The sequence below is a fragment of the Polyergus mexicanus genome, unplaced genomic scaffold, assembly GCF_030449975.1.
Source record: "Polyergus mexicanus isolate NDT 795.1 unplaced genomic scaffold, iyPolMexi1.0 SCAF_4, whole genome shotgun sequence".
NCBI lineage: Eukaryota > Metazoa > Arthropoda > Insecta > Hymenoptera > Formicidae > Polyergus > Polyergus mexicanus.
The window spans coordinates 12,224,840-12,250,890 of record NW_027223324.1 but is presented as its reverse complement, the minus strand read 5'-3'; the positions used below and the strand labels follow the sequence as shown (position 1 = coordinate 12,250,890).

At 32.5% G+C, this 26,051-nt stretch overlaps 2 protein-coding genes across 21 annotated transcripts in view; both read left to right on the top strand.

Annotated features, from left to right (window-relative positions):
- The first annotated feature begins 145 nt into the window (after positions 1-145).
- LOC138932901 (zinc finger protein 62 homolog) lies at positions 146-8,244 on the top strand. 7 transcript variants are annotated; one of them, XM_070295210.1, is made up of 4 exons: positions 146-384; positions 669-1,466; positions 3,659-3,832; positions 4,339-8,244. In XM_070295210.1, exons 3-4 carry the CDS (start codon positions 3,677-3,679, stop codon positions 7,123-7,125), a joined length of 2,943 nt encoding a protein of 980 aa, XP_070151311.1. In that variant the 5' UTR covers positions 146-384; positions 669-1,466; positions 3,659-3,676; the 3' UTR covers positions 7,126-8,244. The 7 variants fall into 7 exon arrangements, with proteins under 7 accessions (XP_070151311.1, XP_070151310.1, XP_070151312.1 ...); XM_070295209.1 differs by having other exon boundaries at positions 146-580; XM_070295211.1 differs by having other exon boundaries at positions 146-1,133; positions 1,354-1,466.
- Positions 8,245-9,112: 868 nt separating this feature from the next.
- Positions 9,113-26,051, top strand: part of LOC138932899 (ankyrin-2) — a 76,529-nt gene continuing 59,590 nt past the window's right edge. For all 14 annotated transcript variants that reach the window (XR_011446865.1, XR_011446864.1, XR_011446863.1 and 11 more), the window contains exons 1-2: positions 9,113-9,426; positions 11,688-12,092. Coding sequence is in view for 4 of the 14 variants with exons in the window: in XM_070295207.1 (XP_070151308.1) it covers positions 11,886-12,092 (207 nt within the window). In the remaining 10 variants the exon portion in view is untranslated. The remainder of the gene's footprint in view (positions 9,427-11,687; positions 12,093-26,051) is intronic.

Below are 26,051 nucleotides of genomic sequence, written 5' to 3'. Positions count from 1 at the left end.
TAGCATGACAATCTCGTTAGTGCCACAATTTTATCAGGAATCAAATTGTATCCTCGCAATAATATCGTTAAATAGCATCGACCTTGTTCATCCTGATCCTGATCTCCCTCACGGGTTGACCCCCCCCCCCTCTCTCTCTCTCCCCCCTCCGCATCATTTCCATAATATATAACTCGAAACCACCGAGAGATCCAAAGTTCGTATATAGCGCGCGATGTGCAGTAAGGCGGACGATCACTTATTCCGCGAATCTAAAGCCGTAGTATTATGCTATTGTGTTGTGTTACGTATGAATACAAATTACGTACATGCGCTCATGTGTGCGATTACTTATGTGGGTTGGGACTGACCAGCCTCTCAAACTGACTATCAATGGATTGCATTGTGTGCACTTGTTAAAAACTTGCAGTTTATACAATTTTTTACTATTATGCGTTTGTCCGCGTTTCTAACGTTAGAAAAACATTATTTTATTTTAATATATTGTGCTATTTTTTTTTTTATCTTTTTATATATATATCAATGCAAATCAAGAAGAAAACAATTTGGCTTGCTTTAACAAAAACAACTCTAGAAAAAGGTTTACAGTTGATGCGTAGCATGTAAAGGATATATACAGGTCTTCTATTTATAATTATTGCGCTATGTTCAAACGATTTTAATTTCAGATTAGCTTTGAATGAATTATATGGATGCGAGATAGGAGAATTTTTATATCAAGTAGTCTACACGAATATATATGTTCGGGATGCATTATTCGTGCATATATCTCAGCGCAAACACCTTATAAAATGGAAACGTGTTCGCGGCAGAGTTGGTATAAAATATAATGAGAATTACTTATAATACTTTGCATGTGTCTAGTAGTGTATTTATAAACTATTACATTTTTGCGATCGATCGTATAACCGTCGATGATAAAGGTGCTACAAGCCGTTCATTGCCCATCATTTGTACACTTATTGACACAAAGTGCCAGAAAGGACTGAGTAGAGCTTGAAGAGATGCGTTTTTCTCAACCATTGTTTATACATTGCTATCGGCAGAATTCAATTAATTGATAATTTAATATACTTTTTGGGAAGTGAAGTATTTGGCCCTCTAGAGAATCGCCCAACTCGCCAGTTTTTCAGGTATTAATGCTATAGGCAGGCCCTAAATCGTAGCTGGTCGAAACAAAGCTGCTTGATCTGCTATGTGCCAGGTGTGAAAGTGGACTCGTCCAGAGCGGTTGAAAATGCTACGTTCGCAACTTTCTCGTCATCTTTCGGTCAAATACTGCTGGAATATTAATATTTCAAGCTATTCTACTTAGCCCCGCATTATCTTTGTCTTCCAAAAATTTGTCTATAGTGCGCATGAGTCTGTGAAGACAACGGATACCGACGCTTCATTCAGAATCCGGTGGTGCAGTCTGTCTACGTTATACAACGGCGTATTGGATCAATCGTTCATCAAAGTATCAGGTAATCAGGTTTTGCGATAAATCATGAATACACACTATCAGTACGGAATCGAATTACACGATGGGACGCAGTTTATATACATATGATACGAATCCCAAGTTTTGTAGAGGCTACAATATCGTGGATACGTGTGTGGTTGGGTTATGTTACGTAGAATAGCTGATTGCGTTCTTGGAAATAAATGATATTGCACAGGAAAAGGCTGATTACAAATACCTATATGGATAGTACATAGAAAATAAAGTAAAATATATATAAAATTCTACGAAAATTTTAGCTAATCTCCAAACATGGACTCGCCCAAGTTTCTCGAGTCTGTATCATCCAATCACGTAGTAGAATACAGTGGCGGAACAATAACTATAAATGCCCATTACTTCTTAAAAATTTGCCAATCATAAAGTGAAATTTTTTTTAACGTCTATATTTTGACAAAAATAGAAAACGATTTAGATGAGAACATTTGTAATGTTTACATATTTTTTTTTGTAATGTTCACATAATTTATTTGTGTCTTTGACGAAATATATATCCAAAACTATTTACAATATATTTATTCTCGCAGATCCATCAATATCTTAGTTTTATCCCGTGCCAATATTAATATATTAGTAGCAGTATTGGTCAAACAAGATGATTGTACCTCTAGTAATTCTATTTGGATGGTATTTAATAACATTTTATAATAAAACTATAGATTTTTAGAAATTTTTACATATTTCCAATACATAACTATTTAATTAACAATGTATTGCCTAGTTTAAATATGGTACCATGTTGCCTGTGTAAGTAATTTTTCGATAAATAAATTTTGCTTACTCCTTGTTAAACATTGTTAAACAAATTATGAAAAATTCGCATGACACCATTTATATGACAATTAAGTAATTGAAACTATGGAAATAAGGAAAAGTTACACTTAATGAAGGATTAAACCAATCAGGTCGAAATTGTGTTCTTAACAGCTGCTCTTTGGAAATCTTACTAAAATATATCCACAATTTTGTCAGATTGAATTGCATTTTTGTTAAACTCTTTATTGATTGTCTACGTCTACGTCTACGTAATAGCGTATAGTGTCTCTTTTCTGCGTGAAGTGTCTTCTCTTAAATCAATATTCGGAAACGACGTCAGTATGTAACTGTTAGCGTACTATCAGCTGACGAAAATCCAAGATTTGCTAGATATGTCGACTACAATCATACGATTCTAATGTGTGAATAACGATAATCTAAATTTTTTTATTTGATATTCCGTTAATATTTTATAACAGAAATCTAGAAAAATCATATTACATCCACATTTTATAAATCGTTTATATGACGATTTGATATTTGGCTCTTAGGACATGTAAATTGTGTACGCGTCAATTAAAATATATGGTAAAATTGCAGAAATTATTACGTTTTTAAGTAAACCTCATTCTGCTCATTCTAATGATAATCTTATAACATCTTAATTTCTGCTTTTTCCTAATGAAGTTTGATAATTATTGATTATGTCATAATCTATCGATATCGGGATATATGTACATACTACCAATATACGGAAATTAGAGATGTATTAAAAAAATTTTGTATAAAGAATGATTAATCAGCTTTGTAAGCAATTGATTGACATTATAGATGTCAATTAATTAATTAACCTTGTTAATTTATGCCACTAACAATAAGTCTGTATTTCAACATTCTACATATGCTGCTTCTATCTTTCCTTTTTCATTAAAGCTTAAATATATTTGATACTATAAGCATAAGCTGAACGAAAGCGTGTGTGTAGTCGAAGCTAACAGGCCCAATTGCTATGTAACGCTATGCGGCGCCCTTTGGGCCAGTACCACATCCAGCACTGTCCAGCAATACCATCAGTTCACCAGTGACCATCGAACTATCGTGCTAGTAGTCGAGGGTCGAGGTTGGGCGTTAGGCAGGGTTAAAACATTCAGCACAAATGTGTCCCTGTTTGTCCAATGCGGATGAATAGACGCGTTACGTAAGGTCATAACGCGACGGAAAGAGAGAGATATCGTAGCGATCGTAAAGAGGTACGGAAAGAGAAAGGTACAGAGAAAGGGGCATTTAGGGTTTTTATTAGATGAGAAGACGCTCAGGCAAGAACAAACAGAGGCTCGCAAATAGATAGCATTGCCAACGTGCTTGTTGGAATACTCAACCCAAAACATCTCTCCACAGATTGTATCCTATCTCGAGATGGCCGACATCACCACCATCTACGGAGATAAGAATAACGATAGCGATTACACAGCATCACTAGTATCACCTCTTCTCACCGATTTCGAAATTCAGTGCAAACCAGAACCATGCTCCAATGTACCTAACTCGACCGACGAGGACCTACCGGTGTTTGTAAGTTGAAAGTATTTTGTGTGATATTATATTATATAGATTAGTTTTATCGCTTATATACGCCACGTCTGCATCAAAATCGGAATATTATTCAATTTTTTAAATATTTATTATATCTTTGGAAAAGAGTACTTGTGTGAAAATACTACTTTTGCCGAAATTGGTAGCCATACTTTACCGCGCTTTTCATGTTGTGTTGATTGATCATTTTAGTTAGATATACTGATACTTTGCGTTGCTACATGTTTAAATGTTATTATCATGCATATTGCATAGCCGATCATTTTTCAATAAATGAAAAATTAATTGTGATTACTAATTTCTTTAGTAGGAAAATTCAGATCACATTTTTAGGTTATATGTTTCATATATAAATTTTGTTTTGTTGTAGAATCTTATGTTATATAATTATAATTATAATTTTATACGCTGTCTTTTTTTTTGTTTAGTTTTATATTAAAATATAAAAATTATTTAGAAATAATGTATTTTATTTTTTATTATAGGATGAACCATCAACATTTTACACTCCAATATCTGTATCTACGATAAAAAATCCAATTGTTTTGTTAGAAAGATGTGATAAAATTTGGCAAACGTTACAAATGATAAAGATTATACAAACTGAGAAGCCAGTCAATGATGACAATGAAGAAAATAAAAAGGAAGAAATACAATATTCAGATAAGGCCAAACAATCTGTATCACCTATCATGGATCAACCTACATTGAGAAATCATAATACAGTGCCATTACCTTTCAAGTTTTCTGTCCAAAAAACAAAAAAATTATATCCTTGCACTATATGTGGTAAGCAATACTTGGAAAGACGATCCTTAAGAAAGCATTCAGAAAGAGTACATGGGATTACTATACCATTACTAAATAAAGGTAGACGTGCCAAAAATACTTCACTGTTATCTAACAAAAAGAATTTCGACAAAGTCAATCTAGTTACTTCACTTAATAAAGAAAGTAGTGATTTTGAAAATCTTAATAATGACAAAGATTCACGTCCAAAGAAAAAATTTGTAAATGCTAAAACTGTTGCTTTACAATCTACAGTGTTAAGGAAATTTGTCAAATGCACATTGTGTCAACAGAAAGTAACATCTATAAGGAAACATTTAATTTATTATCATAAAATTGGTGGTTCTTCAAGCGTAGTGGAACAACTAGAATCTTCGTTATTAATTGAGAATGGAACATCATCTGAGGATAAGAAAACTATATTAGAAAATATTTCCTCCAAGAAATCTCCACAATCTGCTAAGATGAATATGCAAGATGGTTTTCGCATAATGGATAATGAAGCTGATACTCATAAAACATCTCAAGTTAAGAGAAAACGAAAGTATACATTATCTTATGTAAATGCTAAGAAAAGATTAAAATTGAACAACGAGCGTTATGTATTTACTCGACATGGGCCTGCAGTAACACAGAAACAAGTGTCTTTTGTTCATACCAGACACAACAATCGTACATCGTATCAATGTGACATTTGTTTAGGAATATATGCATCTGATCGTAGTTTGTACAAACATAGACGCAATCACATTTTTCGTGGAGAAACTAAAGAAAATATTCACAATGTCAAATGTAGATATCATAATTCGCCATTTAATAAGAAATACAAATTATTGCTGTCTTCCATAATGTCAACTGATACAACTGCAGAAAATACTAGCAATAGCATAAATGATGTACAAAATGGCAAAATTTCCAAGATTAATCAAACAGTTCAATACAATGGAGAAATGGACAAGAGTAGTGAAACTACTTGTATATGCGGAAGATCATTTCGAAATCCTCATACCTTGTTCATTCATAAAAAAAGCTGTGAGTTAAATAAACAGGAAGATACAATGTCGCAATATACAAGTGTCAGTAGTGATTCTGGAATTGGTATTAACATAACGATAAAGAAACTAAATGATTCCTATGAGATTGTTGGAAAAGATAATAATGAAAGTAAACTTCAAAAATCTGACATCCATTTCAAAGAAAATAATTTGTCTATATCTAACACATCTGATCATACTACCAAAGAGTCTGTTAATGTATGCGTTAAACAAAAAGAATCAGATAAATCCGCATTATCTAATTACAGTAAAGATCATAGCTTCTTGAAGTTACATGTCGCAGATGAAGATGTAATTATTGATATCGAAGATGATATACAAATTGAATTTGATAAAAATAATACATCAAAGAAAATGATTACGCAACAAGATAATAAAAGGTATATGTCAAAGGAACAGAATGATATAAAAAATTTGAAAAATGAAGTTTCTGATAAAATCGGTACATCAAAACGAATATGTCAAAACGTTCTAGATATTTTTGCACATAAATCTGAGAGTGTAGGAAAAAATGAAAGTCAGGAAAATAGCCAGATTGAAGATCAAGAAATATATCAGAATAGCCAGATTAAAAGTCAAAAAATACATCAGGAAAAGAAAAGAAAGTTACGATCTTCAAATAAACGACGTCGAAATGATGAAAAGAAGTTTGATCATTTAAACAATGGAATGGAGGTTTGTACGACGAAATTTGATCCATTATCGGTATGTGGATATTGTAACGAACAGTTTGAGACAATTAATTCATACCATAATCATCAGTGTACTGTTAAACAGGGGAGACCATTTGATGAATTTTCACTACAGTTATTATGTTTCCATTGTGAAGATGTTTTACATAATTTCAATGAATATGATAAGCATATGAGAGTCAAACATTTTGATAATGCGTATCATTGTTACCTATGTATCAAACGATTTCCAAGTAATAAAGCGCGATTACAACATATTAGTTTAGAGCATAACAATATGTCCTGCAGATTTTGTGATGAAAAAATTTCTATTAAAGTTAAAGCCTTACATGAAGGTTATCATTTAGGTTTTGGTTATCCCTGTCATAAATGTAAAAAAGCTTATACGAATGTAAAGAATCTTTCTTATCATAACTATAAGTCTAGATTACATCCAAAGATTGATAATCTAGTAACTTGTACCATATGCTTAAAATCTGTAAAAGTACGAAGTTTTCGCACTCACATGTCCACACATAAACATAACGCTTGTTATTTTTGTGGTAAGGTGTTTTCTAACAAAACGGGTATAGAGTTCCACACCATGATACATCATGGTACACAGTCTAAATTAAAGTGTAATATCTGTGGTACGCGTTTCTTCACTAAAAAGCAACTCGAGAATCATGCAAAGGTGGATGGATGTAATAGTGGCATACAAGGAGTGAAAAATAGAAATACAGCAGCGCGTCATTAATAATATGTTTGTTTAAGAATAGTAGTATATATAAACACAAAACAGATTAATGTGAGAATTAATATCAGACATAATTAAAAATCTTTTCCATTGCAAATTATTTATAATTTAGTACAGATGTGCAGGTAGTTTTTATGCATTATAATTAAGTTTGCTATATATATATATATATATATATATATATATATAGAACAAACCTTTGTATAATTCGATTTTGTTATATAGCTAACATGCACATACCGATTAATGCGCATAAATACATGTAAAATAAAAATGAATATATGTTCGATTATTTTTATGTATAAGACATGGGTGATGCTTTGTAAAACCACCTGTAACTCTCTCTTGTCATATGTTCCATAATGTTCTATATAATATACCGATATAAACCGATTATGAACAAATATTTTCGCGTTCTATTACATTCTCACATATGTCTATTGTATCGTCTGTGTAATATTAATATCTTATAAATCTTGCAAACTAAATTTTTTCTTGAAACAAAATTTTTCATAGATATATCTCTTTTATATCAATGATTAAAATTGGTTTTTTTTTGTGTGTTAAACGTTTTTAGTATTCCTTCTATATTATCTGTTAATTATAGTTATTGTTTTACAAGATATTAATATATGCAAATGATGTTTCAACTAAATTTATTGATATTGATATCTTTTATAAAATTGTACAAAATTTAAGAATACAGGATCTTTGTATAAATGATGTATATCTTTATTCAAAGAATATAATAGAGCATTAATAATAATAGAGCATTGAACGTATATGATATTTGCATTGAATATTAATGTTGTATTTTCATTATTGATGTAGAGATGAGTAAGCAACAACAAAAAATGTCCAACCAAAATTACCAACCCATGTTTAATAACACGAACAAGTGTTTTGAAAACATGTTATTTGTATCAATAGTATATCGTTTATTTTTAAACTTGTTATTTATATGAAAATCATAATAAACCAAAGGAACATAATCTTGGTACACAAAGGGTATCATATGTTATTATATACGTATATATGTATTCTTTTTTATGCATCGAATTTATATTGCATCATACGTAACAATATCATGATAGTGAAGTTAATTTTACAGTACTTGGAAATTGAAAGATATAAATTTTTTACTTTGAACATATACATATATTTTTATGATATATATGTATTGTTAAATTTTGACTGTTTCCCATTTTCGTGATATGTAATTGATTAATGTGAAAGATATAGTCATATTTTATTAATCTGCTAACATTGTGTTTTTTAAATTGACGGCGATTTTATACGTCATATGATAAATATGGTATTTCATTTGGAATTATAATAATGTTAAAATCAAATTTATGAGTATAAAAAAAACTTATTTACGAATTTGTACGTTTTACAACAATACTCAAAAATAATATGTAATTGAGAACAATCGAATTCGACAATCTATTGCAATAACTTAATTTTATTTCTTTATCTTAGTCGAAACATTTTACAATTGCATATTAATCATATATATATATATTTGACGAGAGAGAGAGAATCTGCTATCTCGCTTTTATTCAAATTTTAAATTATTAGATGTTTGAATTATATCTATAAAATTATCAACACATTTAATACAACGTCTTTACAGAAAGTATTTTGAAAACGTGTTACTTGTATTACTAAGTATACCATCTATTTATTAATTTTTTGTTTACATGAAAATCATAATTAACCAAAGAAACATAATCTCGATACATAAAAATCACATGTTGTTGTATACATATATTTACTTTAAAAAACGCAAAGTATTCCAATATTTTTTTTTGTCAGGTGGGGCAATAGATATTTTCGTCACCCTATATATTGTCCGCTAGAATTCGGCGGTTTGAAAAATTGGAAATGACTAGTAGTATGCGGCGCGGCCGGTAGATGTCGCGATCTAGTGCGGCAAACGCGGTGATCCGCCATTGACTGCGGCGCGGACGTGCGCACTGCGCAGTGATCAAAGCCGTGCGGAGTGCCGGAGAGGGTGGTTGCGTTACGCTCAGTACCTTCGTCGATTCGCGGAGACGCGAGTTATATACTTGTGTGCGCGCGCGCGGTCCGCGGCGGCCGGTCGATGTGAGGAAGCAAAACGCGACAACGAGAACAACGACAGCGCAACGAGAAATGATGGCGCGCCGCCGTGTGATTTGACAAGTGGGGAAGGAAGCGCTCGATGGGAAAAGTGTCTCGTTAAATACTGCCGTGGTGGTTCTCATACAAGCGGACTTGAGGGTATCCGCTGTGCGCGCAACCCTGCGTGTAATTCTGGTTAGTGCCTTCTCTCTCTCTCTCTCTCTCTCTCTCTCTCTCTCTCTCTCTTTCTCTCTATTCTTTCTATACTCGCTCGCGCGTAGGGTAGCGTTCGAATGTACGTAATCGTTCGATAATCGTGCGGATTCGAGGCGCCGCGCATCATCGAACCGCGGCAAACTCGGCTCTGAAGTGCCGGGAAAAAGAGTTCGAGAGATCGATCGTACGCGAAGAACCAGATCGGGTACCGTTGACGCCAGTACGTATATGTATGATAGATATATATATATATATATATATATATACGTTTGTATATATGTGCATGCGCGTATAAACGACAACTCTGGAATTCTGGTTTAATAATTGCGGACGCTCGCGGAATGTATGATGTATATGTATATTATCGTTTTTTTGCGCGTTTACCAGCTTTCCCGTTTCCTACTGGACGATAGATCGCAATCCGGTTCGATCTCGATAATTTGCAGCATCTATAAATTACTGTCATTAAGGACTTTATTCCGCCATATCAATTGCATGATAGAATATTTGCTACGACGAACATAAATTTTTCCAGCGTTTCCACGTTTTGTGAAATATTCAATCAGTAATTAAAAATTCTCTTCTTTTATATTTAAATCAATTATTTTGAACTTTCCAAAATCATTCCGAAATCTTTCAAAATTAGTCTTACTCTTAAATTATGAATTATATAAAGAGATACCTCGAGTTATATATGTATCGTCATTTCTTTAATTCTGCTTTATTTTTATTTTTCCAATGCGACGACCATTGTATATTCCAAAGTAATATTTTAATGACTACATAATTGTTTTATTTTAAAATATATATACAAAATAGACCAGATTAATACATATCGGTGACCATTTGAAGTAAAAACGTAGTAAATATGTGCGAGGCGAATGGAACAAAATCAATCCGCGAACAAAATCAATCCGCGAACAAAAGAAGGAATCGTTTTTTAGATTCGCGAAATAATTTTGCATTTTTGCATAACGAGATTCCGATTCTTGAATATTCAGTTGTAAAGCCGGAAGATCGCGCGCGCGGCAGCTTTTATCGCTGCGGCTCCGAGAAGCGCGCAGTGACTCCAACGGACACGCTCGAATCGATTTTCCCCGTGCTTCTACCGTCGACTGTGCGCCGTGTGTGCGGCTTTTAGGCCTCGTACATTTTCTCGGGTTCCCGCAGATCGCCAGCTGTGTGATCGTTCGTTATTTTGCTGCAGTGAATATTCGCGCGCGACAACGGATGTCATCTCATCGTCCATATGAAATTGGCTTCTCGTTTGTTCATCGATCCTTGTCGAAGCGTTCGCGATTCTGGATAAAGGAGGTATCCTCACGTTCCCGCCCAAAAGCTCGGAAAGATCGGCCTTCGCTATTGTCGTTATTCCGTTCAAAATAATAATTACTAGAACGCGACTAGTTTAAAAAAAAAAAAAAAAAAAAAAAAATGAAAGAAAGAGTTGTGGATATTCTGTAGTAGTATTTTAAAAAAAGGTGTATCCTAAGACATGAATGTCTAAATCTCTATTGTCGAGGCATCTAAAAGACGTTACATCTTCGAAACGTACTTTCGAATTTTCGTGTTGTTCGATAGCAATGTTAACGATAGAGGATTGCATTTTGAGCAAAATTCGCTACATCGATCTTTTTCCTCGGCGAATAGCGAACGGTAGGACGACGATAGCGATGTGCTTGGATCGTTTTGTCATGTACGGTTATACCACCCGTATCGTTTCGTAGAGGCTAAAAATAGCGTTCTCCTCGAGAAACAACCAAACTAATTTGGTCATCGTTGCCCGATGAAACGCGTTCTTATATTCTATCCTTCATTTTTAAAGAAATTCTTATTTTTTAATAATTATGCATTCAGAATTAAAATGGTTTAAATCTATAATTTTACGTCTACTTTAAATATTTGGTTATATTTAAGATAAACTTTACAAATTATATGATACAAAAAGATAAATAGATAGATAGATAGAGGGGCGGAGGTAGAAAGAGAGAGAGAGAGAGAGAGGGGGGGGGAGGGAGAGATCCATTGGTAGTAAGATTCCGAACGAGATATCTACATATATTTCCCGTATACTGTCTGTTAATAAATCAAGATTGCTCTATCAATAAGTTTCGGTTTTGTGTTTCGCGAAACGAAACCCCGCGGGAATTAAGGGGCTGAAATAAATTGCGTTTTATCGAGATTAAGCGTCAATCGTCGCATTTTGATCCACGCTTTGATCGATTTAATCGGTCGTACAGATATCGGGATACCGCACCGTCGACCGACGTGGAAAATTAACGAGGGAAAGCGGAAGTATCAACGGGGTGGGGGAAACAAGAACGGCGACGACGGCGGTGGTGACGGGGGCGGCGGCAGCGGCGGGGGCGGCGGTGGCGGCGGCGGCTGCGACGACGGTGTGAGACGACGAGAGGGTGAATCGACAGAACGGCCGAAGGATGACGGGCGAGGACGGAAAGCGCGGTAGCGGCGCCGGCGATGTTACAACTGGAGCAAACACGAACGCAAACGTCACCGACAACGCCAATAACGTTAATGCCAATGTTAACGCCAACATAAACGTCAGCCAGCAGAACGGCGGACCGGAGAAGGCACCCGTTGTCGGCGGTACTAATGTGGAAACATTACCACGCGCCGGAAAACAGGTGAGTTTGCCATGAATTTTTCCTTAATCTATATGTATATAAAAGCATCGAGAGTAGTATAAATCTTACAATTAGCGTATTAAGGGGGAGGGAGGGGGGGGGAGGATCGTCTTTTCTTTACATTCTCCTTTAAAATGACATAAGTGGAAGAACAAAGTTTATTTAATCAACGTTAGTTTTATATAAATGCGATGTTTGATTCGTTCCCCTGTAAATATATTTTTTAATATTTGTTTCATCCCAATGCACAGACAGTAAATATAATAGAAAAAGAAATAAAGAGTATATGTAATATATAATACTTAAAAGAGCTTTTTTTTCTTTTTTTTTTCTTTTGATAAAGAAACTGTTTTTAAAACTACGCCGAAATAGACAAGAAAATTACTTAGGCTTATATCATTCTCAGTGTTTCAATTTTATCTATAGTACATTAAGAAACTTACCGTTATTTTACGCTGCATACTTATCTCTTCATTTCATTAATTTATACATTGCGAAAGATGTCCTTCGTAGTGCGATATTGTTTTATCATAATTTTGCATGTTAAGTAAATGTTAAAAATCAAGTTTATAAAAAAATTACATTAAAAACCAAGTCAATAATAATATTCTATTATAATATAATAGAAGTACTTTTTTATTGCTCGCGGTGTTATATTGTTAAGGTCGTAGGAATACTTGTATGTATGACTATACTTTTTTTTTTTTAAATTTGCTGCGTAACATCGAAAGTTTTTAAAGTGCTGCATGTGCGCATTAGTTCGTCACGAACATATGTATTTTTGACGACGAGACAAGGGAAATAGATAGTATTATCGTAAATAATAGGCTTCGTATGTATATATGGTATAATAGTATATACGGGCTCGTATTTTGCTGTTTTGCTGCATGTCAGCTCGCAATTTCGATTGCGTGAGTAAAATACGAAAAGAGGGTTTAGAGTACAATTGTACTCACGCATTTAATACTTTTTACGAGTTAATTTCGTTTAAAATATTTGTTGCTAACAATTTCAAAGAGAACTACGAGAAACACGATAGTAGTTGCAATTGCTATATCTAGCATTATTTAATAGATGATTATTCAGTTTATTTCGGGTATTATTTAAATATCTGACAATGACTATCTCGAGAAAAATAATTATTATTTAAAAATAATTATAATTATATATTATTTAAATATCTGACAATGAGTATCTCGAGAAAAATAATATCGATAAAAATCGAACCCTCTATTGGCTTATTTACGCTAGTAAGAAAAATATTTCAACAGCGATGCATTGCACAATGATTTTAAACATTACATTAAATTATTTGATTCTGCATCGTAGTTGATATCTACGGTAGCATCAATGAACCTTACGGTTATTCACTTAAATGAAATTTTATTTAAAGTTTTTCCCTTTTTTGACTATATACATTATATATTATGTAACATTTTACTTTTCCAGAAATCTTTTGGATATAATATAAATTATAAATTTAAATTATTGTATAATTACATTTAGATATTTCTTAGTTTTATTTTACAATAAACCATATCATATTTAAAATAACTGGATACTCGAATAATGTTTTATTGAATATTTCATAATTCGAATAGCGCAATATCATTTGTTTACGAATCACGCAATTTTTATGGGGTTCTATTTACGATGTACCTGAGGAGGCGTCGAGAGTGCAAAAAAATGCCTTTGTCGCAAATCGTTACGTCGAGCGTATTAGCATGCAAAACGATCATTAAGACGAGCTTGACCGACCGATTGTTGCGACTCAAAGGTCACGGTTACTGTAGGACGTAGGCTGCTGTGAAGACAACAGCACAAGTAGATATGGTACACGTGTTCGTGTTTACGTCACCAAAGATCTTGCCGCTTCTTTTCGACAGAGAGGCAAAAAATTTCTAAATCAGGCGAGCGCGTGTAATCTTACAGGAAAAAAAGCCTACCGGATAGAAAGTTTCAAACTGCTTCGTTAATTGCAACTTCTTTCCGTTCGCGTGAATTATTACATCATTAAAACCAATTCAATGTGGAAAATATCAGTTAAGTAAAATGCAAAGCTATTAACTATCTCAATAGCTTCAGGTAATATAGGTTGAAATATTTTATTTTATTTAAGCGAGAAAGATGAGAGCAAATTGGTACGGTGACAAAATTTGAGGGGATAAGGTAAGTATCTTCTACCTAAGGATGGCATAGGAAACCGGTTGACACAGATTTAGAGAAGGAGATTGCGAATCAATAAACGATTCAATTCTATGTCATAATTAATTTTTTATATTAATACGAAGTATTATAAATTTATTTTTTGACTTGATTTTTTCAGAATACATTAATTCTATTTCATTCATTTCTTTCCAATACTTTGGATACTACGCTTGTATTTAGGCATTTTTTTTTTTTTTTTTGTAACAAGTACATTTGTACTTAAATATATATTTGTAGAACTATGTTCAAAGAATTACGTGTATTTTATGATACGTGGTGTGTCATATATGTATATACGTATATATATTTGCATCGAATTACATATTTTTTTTGTAAGCGTAGATGAAATTAGCCGGTAGAAAAGTAGCTGTAAAAAATTGTAAAAAAATATATAAAATTAACGAATAATAAATGTAAAGTCTTATATATTGTAATATTTTTTACAATATATGATACTTTCTCAGGCATATATATATATATATATATATGAGAAACATATATATATATATATATATATATATATATATATATATATATATATATGTCATTATGTTATGACGAAATCAAGTCGCTCTTACGTTAATTAACGAGTACTCTCGTACGGAAACAGTCGTTCCTTTATTCTTTAAAAATGTGTCGTGACAGAGCGGTACGTGTTATGTTCACCAAATGTAATTCGGGAACGAATATTATTTCATTTCTCTAGATCTCGTGATGTCGTATGATGTTTCAGTTTCACAAACGTATTATCATTTTTCACTTTGCCGAATCTCAGGAAAATCTATGAATTAAATGAATACGCGTAAAAAAATATAATTGAAATATAGATTATATACTTATTTCGTAGTACAGCTAATAAATGATAATTTCTTTTTGACACTTGTATATGACGATCTTTTTTCAAAAAATACAAGCTTAAGATTCACATTTAAATTAAAGTTTATATATAACTTTTATCATGGCGATTGAAACACGAAAATAAAATGTTGGCGTATAATATTCAAGGCGATAAGCAATATAAACCGGTCGCTGCAGCATCGCTTAAATTCCTCGAAGTCTGCAACAGCAGTTTGTCGCACATCGCTAAGACTTCATTGACTCGACTTACGATGCGTTCATCATCCGGTTTTATACGCTAACATTTAATCGCTCTTCGTGTATTATATGTTCTTGACTCGCGGAGAATTACATCATAATATTTCATCATAAACCCTCGCCAACGAACCTTGAACAATGTCTCGAGGCCACGGTTAATCAATCCTGGGAAGAGAAAGAAAGATTCGAGCGTTTCTCTGATATAAATAAAAATATGTTTCCGTCGCATTACTACGTTTGTAATTGAGTCATGCTAAGCGAATTGATTAATTGACCGAGACTCAATGGCCGGTATAGCTGAAAGATTGGTAGTTGCGTGTTCCCCTCATGTAAATCAAGGTCGCCGTGTTTTATCGCGAATATCAGGTACGTAGGAGATTCCAAAACATTCGCGATTATAAATTTCGGAGTATCTAATTTGTGCTACGAGAAACGATAGAAGAGAAAGATATTTTTCGTTAATTAAAATTTAAACAGCCAGAATAGGATACTAATTTTTAAACTAAGAATTCTCTTCAGAAATTCTTGTTGAAGGATTCGTCGTCGAAATTAAAATCGCGTTGCGACCAGACGTTCGTCATAAAAATGTCAATGGGACTAATCGCATTAGAAAACTGTACTGTTGGATTTAAAGCCGCATACTCATCGTTTAGGATGCCCGCATGTACGATAAAGGACACGAAGGTGATATTGCGGCGATCACGAATCCAGGTCACTCGTGACGCATTACAGGATTTAGACTATTACGTTTGGTAATTCTTTTCGCGTTCGACGTCGTCGTTATCGCGATGCGCTTTTGGGGGACGATGTTACGTGTATACGGAGATTTACAAAAGCAAAAATGTAATTCTGACATGAGCTACATTTCTGATCGCTCGCAATAAGACGATGAAGGCACGCACGTTTCTTATAGCGATGCGTCATCCCTCTTCCGTGAAATACTTTAGCCAGGAACGCCCTAAAGCCCTAAATACTTAGAGATATAATTGAAAAAGATATCCAATATGTGATCATAGCGCTAATTTCATATAACAAGTAAACAAGTCATTAAAATTGGATAAACGGTTTTATTCTGGAACAGGTCTTCCCCAAAAATGTAAGAATGTAATTTAAGCAAAGATAATCGTTTTGCATTTTAGGAGAAGATATGCTAAATTAAGTGTGCGCCAAGATAGTTATAGAGAATATTTCGCGTTCGATAAAAACATTTAAACAATATTTTGCATAACTCACGCGGCGCGATCAGATAAATGCAGCAATCTCCCGTATATCGATCAACGAATTAATCGTATTGTGCCGTTTTTACAATTGAAACTATTATATGACCATTAAGAATACGTTATTTTCCATTCGTCGATTCCTCGCCGGATGAAACCGCGCGTTGCGAAACCGTCGACTAACGTATATATGTATATCGTGTATGTAATACATGTGCATCCCTTCCGTCTGCTGTAAAAGTGGACTGAAAATAAACGTTTTCGCGCCGGTACGCTGCCGCAATGGCGTTCAAGCTTGAATGCGAGGTGGCTTCACGCTTTACGCTAGATGAACGGTCTACAAACGCTCGCGCGTATGCGTCACCGTGAAATTTTACTTCGAGACGCGTCTCGATTCAAAATCATCGGGTTTATAGCATCAACTGGCATATAATATAATAGATTTATTATAATAGGATAACAGCTATGAAATATGCCAAATTATTTTCAACATTTCTTTTATAATTAAGATTATAAAGATTTTTTCTTATATAAAAATAATTATTTTTACATAAACAAAGTTTAGAGAAATATTTAGAAAAAAATGAGCAAGAATGTTTGTAGAATATATCATTAATTCTGGAGAAAATCAACGCTTTAATAATATGCGTGACGATAATTAATAATAATTGAAAAATACTATATTTTATGCTTAAAATATATCAAGTAAAACATAAATTTTGCCGATTATAGAAAATTAATAAGCCAATATTTTAAAATAATTGTGTATTATTCTATTTGTCAAGTTTCTTATTGAATTAATAAATGATAATTTAAAAAAAAAATAATGTTTATCTATAAAATGTTAGCTTAAAAAGCAGTTTAAATTAATTATTATTATATTCTCTGTAGCGAGTATTTATTTCAAATTGACAATGACTTCCATAGAAATTTAGCATTCTTCCCTTGACAAGTACTTGAGCATTAAAAGCAATGTCGGAAATTGCCGTGATTGATGAATCCACTTTAATAATATCTCGTAAAATGCCATTGTGTCGTTAAAAGTAGCGAAGGTGGACAGAGTTATTCGTCGCTAACAATGGGCAGCGATACAACTCTTACTATGTGGACTTGATTTAATTATTAAATCGTGTCAGCTTCGAAGAAGCAGCTGGGCTCTTAACCCTTTAAGCGCTAAATTTGACTCATGTCACATAAATCTTTTTCAAAGTAGTCGAAATGAATATTTAGCGAGCTTGCTCCGGAAAATGCTGCAGATAATCTTAATAATTTAATTTTAGTCTGTTTTAGAGAATACACATGACATGCAGTATTCAAGGTACATTATATGAATTAAGAGAGTACTAACTGTGTAATTGATTACATAATTATGTATACAGAGATCAGAAATGGATTTTTCATTAGCAAAATTCTAGAATCTATGAAACTTTGTCTATAAAAAAGCAAAATGAACTAAAAATATTAAATAATATGTATGCATAACTTATTATATTTTTTCTTAACAGTTTACAGAATAAAGACTTCTAGTATTTGTGAAAATCAAAATTAGATAGAATATAATTAAATTTTACTCTTCTCGTTAATATAAGATTTATATTTGGCAAAAAAAAATGTTCACATTTAATATATATTTATGTTCACTTTTTATCGATGCACTTGAGAGCGTTGTTTTACTTATAAATGTCTAATCGGGTTAAAGATCTTCAATTAACAGACTTCAAAGTACCTAACGAAGCAGTCGACAAAGTGCGATAACTCGAATACGCATTTCGGCTGGTTCACTTCTTTAAACACACCCTCAATAAGTAGCGAGCTGTGTAAACTCGATAGGGGTTATAGCCCTTTTCGCGTCGTCGATACTTTCTCCCTCTTTACTTTTTCCGCCCTTTAATGCCGTGGACCAGAGTGTCTCACCACGCTTTCGTAATCGAAAAGGGTTCGTCTCAGCCCTCTAATTCGTCTAAGAGGGGAAGAGATATGGCAATGAACTCGTTATGCTGACGGTTTCCCATCGATTCTGGAAAAAGAAAATCTTATCCCTTCTCTCTTTTCCTATTACCTGCGCACAAGAAACTCGAGAATAAACGAGCGAAAGATAATTTAATGCAACTCTTGCCACTTGGGATTAGAATGTCCACTCTTTCGTCGTTCGCGATTATGTATCCCGTGAATGTTAATAATATACAGAATAATTTTCGTGAAGACGCGCTAAAAGTTGCAAGTTTATCTATAATGAATCAATTATTCTCACATATTTATTTTACATTTGTTTCATTCTATTTTACTAATAAAAGTTTATTTTTCGAATTTCTTTGTCAGCGAATTTGAATATTATTAAATCATCATGTAAAATGATTGAAAAATAGACTACGCAGCATTAGTCGCATTTACATATAGTTCCGACTAGACGTTTGTTCTCGATTACTAGAGTGCACGTATCAGCTTCGATTCGAACAAAAGAATTATCCGGATAAAAGAAGTATCTAGCATATAGAATAGGCTACGTAGCGTTTTTGTTGTTGCCCTAATTCCCGCGTGACATTTTATAACACACGCTTTTACGCTGGCTTTTCATATAATCGATACTGACCTACTTTGAAAATATTACATGATGCATGTTGGAAACTATTCTTGCAATCATAATATTTGATTTATTTATTGAAAAATTCCATTAATATCATTCATTATGACATTCCAAACTTTTAGTAGATATTTGTATATAAAATAGATTATATGTACATATATACGATATGCAATAAAGTAGGACTCGTTATTGCGCTTTTGATACGATGGAATGGTGGGAATATCAAAATGTGTATCGATATCGTAGGCAAAAGTACAACTGTTCACAACTTGGTGCAACAATCCTCATCGATCAGATTCAAGGAGGGTTAGATCAATCGCTAGTGCATTTATAACCGGCTAAAATTATCACGATGGCGTAGACTAATTACTTTCTATAATAACACAAATACAGGACGTCGAGGGAAATAGAAAGAGAGAAAGTGTGTGTGAGAGAGAAACTTATTTTTTCACGTCGTTTTAATTAATTAATTTTTTTTTTTCACGTTTTAAATCTCTTTCCAATGACCAAATGATGATGTTATTTTTGTCTCGCTGCATTTCGCGTCTTAATTATGTTTCTAAAGAGAGATAAATAAAATTTTCCATTCCATTTTAAATTCCTTGACGCACGTTATACGTATTTTTTGAAGAAATATTTTTCCTTGCGAATCGATTAGATTAATTTTTAATTATTTTTAAAAACATTAATCTAATACTTTTTACATTTGTTATCATGCTTTCTTGTTCAATAAAAATATAAAATCAAAATAATTGATAAAGAGTATAAAGTGAAAACTTTCGAAATATTCTGAGCATATGTAAAATTAAAGTTATATAAAAAACGTTTCTTTAGTAAGGAATGCTAAATATATTATCATATTTTACTTTTTCTTAACGTACCGGGCACAAAGAATTAAACGCGTACACGCAAAGATATCAAGGGAATATAACGCAATTGAAACATTAAGTGAGCGTGTTTTGTGTGTGTGTATGTGTGTGTGCGCTGACGAAAAAATCAATTAATCGAAATCAAATATAATTACGATTAAAGAGAGACACTCCTAGAAAATAAGTAACATATTACGTTGATACTATCCTTTAAATCGGATTAATTGTTGTCAATTGTGATGCCAGTAAAAATCATTATTCAGAGAAAATAGATAATTGCAGAGACAAATGGCTGAGACGGAATGCAAGTATCTGATCGTATAACATCTGGCATTTTTACTGCCGTATCATATATGTATATGAATAACACATTTGTCTTTATATAATAGCATTTTTATATAGACGACAACTCTATTTTCCTTGAAATCACATTTATAGATAAGACGAATTAAGCGAAAAATAAGACCCTTAATAAATCCTAATATTACCCTATGTTTCTGTGAAAATACAGATATAACTTATACGATATTTGTTATGAGAGATAGTCAATATCAATATTAATTAATAGATACCGACGAGTTTTTTTTTTTGCGCATATTTAATGCAAATTTTATTCCACGCATCGTATGTCCATCGTGATCACATCACGTAATTATTTTTATTTATATGCATACGTGCACGTGGCGAGATTACGTCATCGCTAGAGAAATTGAAAGGTCAGAGAATAAAAAATACTCACACACGAAATATCACGAACGAGTCCATTTCGGTAATGCGTTGGTTTCTTGCGATACGTGAATGTTTTCGCAATCTGACCGTTTTTACCTGATATAGTGAGAAGATCTGACAATTTTATTACAACGTCACCGTGTCAGCTGTTAATATAAATCGAGTTTTATATTGTCAAGGTAGCATTGAATCATCTCGATGATGAAGCAGTGAACATTTAATAGCGCAAAGATTCGTTAAATACATTTGTGTGGCTTTTCTCGCTCGAATCAAAATTATCGACGCTATTTCTTATGGATATCATCGTTATTAACGGATTAAAGAGATTTAACAGTCAATAATTTTATATACAATATTTATAAGATACTGAAATTTTTACAAAATTATTTAGAATGTTATATTTATACGATAACTATTTTCTCAGCGAAAATATATATGTGATTATCAAATAATTAAAAATCTTTTCATCATCGCACTGCAGTCACAACATACTTTCCTTCCGCGTTTGTAATCAATCCTCTTGCTTTCACTTATCTACAAGTAAAAGTGCGTTTTAAAAAAAAGTTGGACATGTATCGATTAACAAACGATGCCGATAGTGATATCAAGGACAGAGGCAGAGGGATAAAGGGATAAAGAGATTGATAGTGTGCACATGAAAAAGAGGCAAGCAAAGAAGGTAAGAGGAGCGAACGGAGACTACGGAGAAACGAATAGGGGGCGGTTTCCTGCAATAGGGTTGCCGCGTTCATATCGACCCGTGCTTCCGAGACTCCATCTTGCCTGTCCCATATATATATATATATATAAAATTATATATTATTTTATTAGAAATTATTTGAATATGTGTTTATCTGTGTAACTTTATTGATATACTATTTTAATTTATTTTGTTCAAAACTTTATCTCTGCAGCTAATAGATTATCCTATTTTTATTATTATTTAATGAATCTCTAATAATTATCTAAATGACAACAGGAAAAGTAAAAAGAAAGAAATTTAGAATTCATTTGCAGTGTATGTATAGTTTACCTATGTGCTTTTATACTATATGAAGTATACAACAGTAGCGAATCCGTTAAGACTTAAAAGAAATTCGCAATAAAAAATTGTTTACGGTAAAGCATTGTGTAAAAGAAAGGATATATTGTAGTTTCTATTCCCGCTTGATAAAAGTATCCATGACAAGATCCTAAAATTTAGTTCATTGCTGCTATGCATATGCCATTAATACCAACGACCTCGACCCTTTCAACCGTACTCTCCACTTGCTCCCCATTCAGTCGGAGAAGTCAGGGGCCCTCTCGCCCTCATTTCCTCCACCGGCATACCGAGAGTACATTTAATTAAGCCTCAATGAAAAGAACGTAGCGATAAAGAGATTACGTTACTGGATAACATTGGGTGACATATATACGTATATTAAGAACGGTCGAATATGCGAACGGAAAGGGGATTCTGCCGCTTGAAATAATACAAATCCAATAATACAATTTTCTTTATCTTTCATAGCGTGCGTGTTAGCTCTGATAATTTCTTACAAATGTTCAATAATAGTGATTTTTCCCCTTGCTATTATATCAATCTCGTTAAAAAAAAATTTTATTATTCTTGTCTTTATACACGATATATATGGAGATAAACATAGACGGTGCAAAAAATTGTGATTACCATTAATTAATAGCAACGTTACATTATAAAATTACATTTTCATTATCTTAAATTTATTCCCGCAACGCTTAATTTACCGTAACGAATGGCGCGTTAGAATATAACGCTTACGTCGCGTAAGATACAATTAGAGATTGTCTTAGAACCTGATATAACAGTACAACGGATTCAGGGTTCAATTGTTTGACACTTGTATATATGGCAATACATTGCATATATGGTTTGTTAACAGCTCGAAGAGCTGTTAATAATGACGCAGATATAAATTTCGTTCTTGTCTCAGTAATTAAGCGCGATATCAAATCTCGCTCTATGAATAGTTAGGAAAAATAGACTAATATCTGTTACACTAATGCAATATAAATGATTTAAAAAATTATTATTATTATATATTAATGTGAATTAGATTTGTGCGTTTATAGAATTTTATTCGAAAAATCTAATATTGGAATTTTATTGAAATTTTATCAATATTACAAATCAATATATTATGTATTAGATTACGTTTATTGAATAATAATGAGATTATCGCATTGCCAATTATGATAGTATTCTTGGAATAATATTATAATTTTTAAAAGTCCTACATACCTTTTTTAAATATGACCTCGAAGATCTAGATCATTACAGAGACGTACAATAAAATGAAAATAATTTCGCATAGATAGAGCGTTCACAGCGAAGAAGCGTATCTCCCGCGCGAACGCGTTCGTGAGATGTTTGTCGCTTTATCGCGCTTGGATGTTTTGGGCATTATACAATAACATTCATCCTGTATACTTTTCATGATGACGATATGGATGAGTCAGAACTGCATTCTGCCTTGCTTGCAGTGAAAATTGGCACATGGCGACGTACCCTTCGGACAACCGGTTAATTCGTGTCGTAAATTCAATCGTTGCGAATGTATTATGCGCGCAGCAAATTTATAATACAGATATATACATATACACACATATATAATCGATATTTTTATATATTTATATTTAAAGATATAAGGATACACTTATATAATAAAATTGCTTATATTTGAAGTTAACGTTTACTTTATAAGTAAATAGCCCATAAAACAGATTGATTGCGTGCGTGTGTGAAACAGAGATATGAACAGTAAAAATATATTGTCTGTTATAAGTCAATACATATGTATACTTTATATGATCGTGTTATTGATTCTTATGACAGCATACTAATATTTATGTGCAGATATTACAAAATTTGCAAATTAAATGTTTTGCAGTCAAATAAAGAACTTATTTATGTAAAATACATTTTGTATAGAAGACATTTTTGTTTTACTTTTATTGTAATATAAATTCTGTTCTAGGAATTTTAAAATTTTTTAAAGTATTTTCGTTACTTTTATTCGTATATAATTGGAGTATAAATATCCGAAGAAATCTATCACGGAAGTTTCTGCGATTAAATATTTATATGACACTGAGAAGTCATTTCCGCGGTTAATTAATAGTTATTATATTAAAGTACGTGCTCTTTTCTGAATCGATCAATGTTTTTCTCGCAGTCTTGAACGGTTAACGCATTCTATTTATATTTAGCTCACGGCCAAAACTGCTTAAGGGAATAAGCAGAATTTTGATACTCGAACTATATGTAAAGCCAGTTATTTCAGCGCATAATTGTTTTCTGTTCTATTTATTCTACTAAAATTTCTATTAAAAATGTTCTACAATAAGTATCTCAAGTATATCAAACTTTAATCCTTATCATTTTATAATAAAAACTATCTATTATTACGAGACTTTACTAATATTATTTTATTACAAGAGATATTATATAATTATCAAAATATATTTGCAAATATATTTTTACTATTTTCATCATACGCCATTTAATCTGCAAATATTTTTGAAAATATAAAAAAATCATCAGGGAAAATAAATCGTGGAATAATCATCACGCTTTACTCTGACAATGAGTTTAATCTCTAGACGTAAACCAAGTACGTTTGCTTTGCTAAGAAATTTAATCTACCTGCGTATACACACCGTTATACGTGACAAAATGGCCATTAAAAAAATCTTCAGTATTGGTCAGAGTTGGCACTTGATGACTTCAGCTTGTAACGCTGGACATGATGTCATTGCCGGCCTGTAATGCGCAGTGATTGCATAAGACCGACTTATGAATAAAAATGGAAGAGATTTTGATATATTGGAAGAAGAGACAGAGAAAGACAAAACAAGACTCTGTTAAAATGTACTTTTACTGTTTTATATATATATATTCTACATAAATATCTTGTAAATTATATTTCTTTTATTTTCTCTTTTTTGTTACATGTGATTTATTTTTATTACAAGTTTTTTTTTATTTATAATTTATATTTATGCATAAAGCGTTCTTTTGAAAGGATGTTTTATACATGAGTATGCTTTAAGTTGAAAAAATTTCTAATAACTGGCACATCGTACTCATAAAGCGGTCGTTAACGTAGTAAAGAATGTCGCGAAATCCTATCGGCAACGCGATCACGAGGTCGCGATATTAAATTTTGCCCGTGGGAAACCTCATCTCCTTGCAGGACTCGAGGGAACCGCGTTGCAGGAGGATTCCCAGCCAAACAGACAAATTTAATTGCAATTACCAAGAATACACATGGAAGAGGGGAAGAGTTTCTACATCTTTACTCTTCAAAGGACCGATAGAGACGGATATGCACTGTCATATGACGCATAATTTTACGGAAAAATTTTACCGTTCTTAACTCTTCATTCGTTTTAAAGAAATAACACGAAATATAGATTATATCGATAACAATTATTATATATTTTATTATTGCAAAACATCTTCATTGATAATTATTTCTGAGCATTTCGAAGTATCCTAAAAATTTTTAATTGTTTGTAAAAATTGTTTTTTTTTTCTGTACATTTATATACAATTCCACTGCTTTTAGTGATATATATAATTGAAAAAATATGGGTACAACAAAAAAATATCTATTTAATTGCGCTTTAAGTTCCTTTTTCTTGTAAATTATAGGTCGTTTTCTCATTTTTTATACAAGTGTGATATTTTATTTGTGATTAAATTTCAAAATTTGAATTTAATTTTATTATTTAATTGTTATTATTTAATATTTAAATTTAAAAATGTTTTTAAACACTTGATGCTATAAGATATGACATTTTCTTATGTCGAAAGTCGTACCGTATTGGATAATAACTTTAATGTGAACATGTTTAACCATCTTTTTTATACAGACTTTCAAGAAAATTTAAATTTTGTCTGTACAAGCCGGAACTTCGGCATCGTGCGTTTCGCACCTTGACGTTATTTTTAACTGTTATGTCCAGCACGCAGCGTGCATGTTGCGGGTTGACGTCTCGGCTAAACGTAGATCGCCGGTTCCTCGCCGACATGGCTGCAAAAGTGTTATTACATTCTTAGTAATGGGCAACATTGATTATGGTACTTTTTGCCGATATATATACATACACATATACATACATAATTGCTTTTTCATCGTCATTCACTTTTTCGATATAAATCGATTTTATTCTGCAAGAACGCGGTCGCGTCCATCGAGTATTTTCTTAACGAAGATAGAATCTCCAACAC

What these genes read in the sequence shown, in the direction of transcription:
- LOC138932901 (XM_070295210.1), top strand. Translation starts at nt 3,677, where the DNA reads ATGGCCGACATCACCACCATCTACGGAGATAAGAATAACGATAGCGAT. An exon ending in ACGAGGACCTACCGGTGTTT is followed by an intron (nt 3,833 to 4,338) that starts GTAAGTTGAAAG and finishes TTTTTATTATAG; the next exon opens with GATGAACCATCAACATTTTA.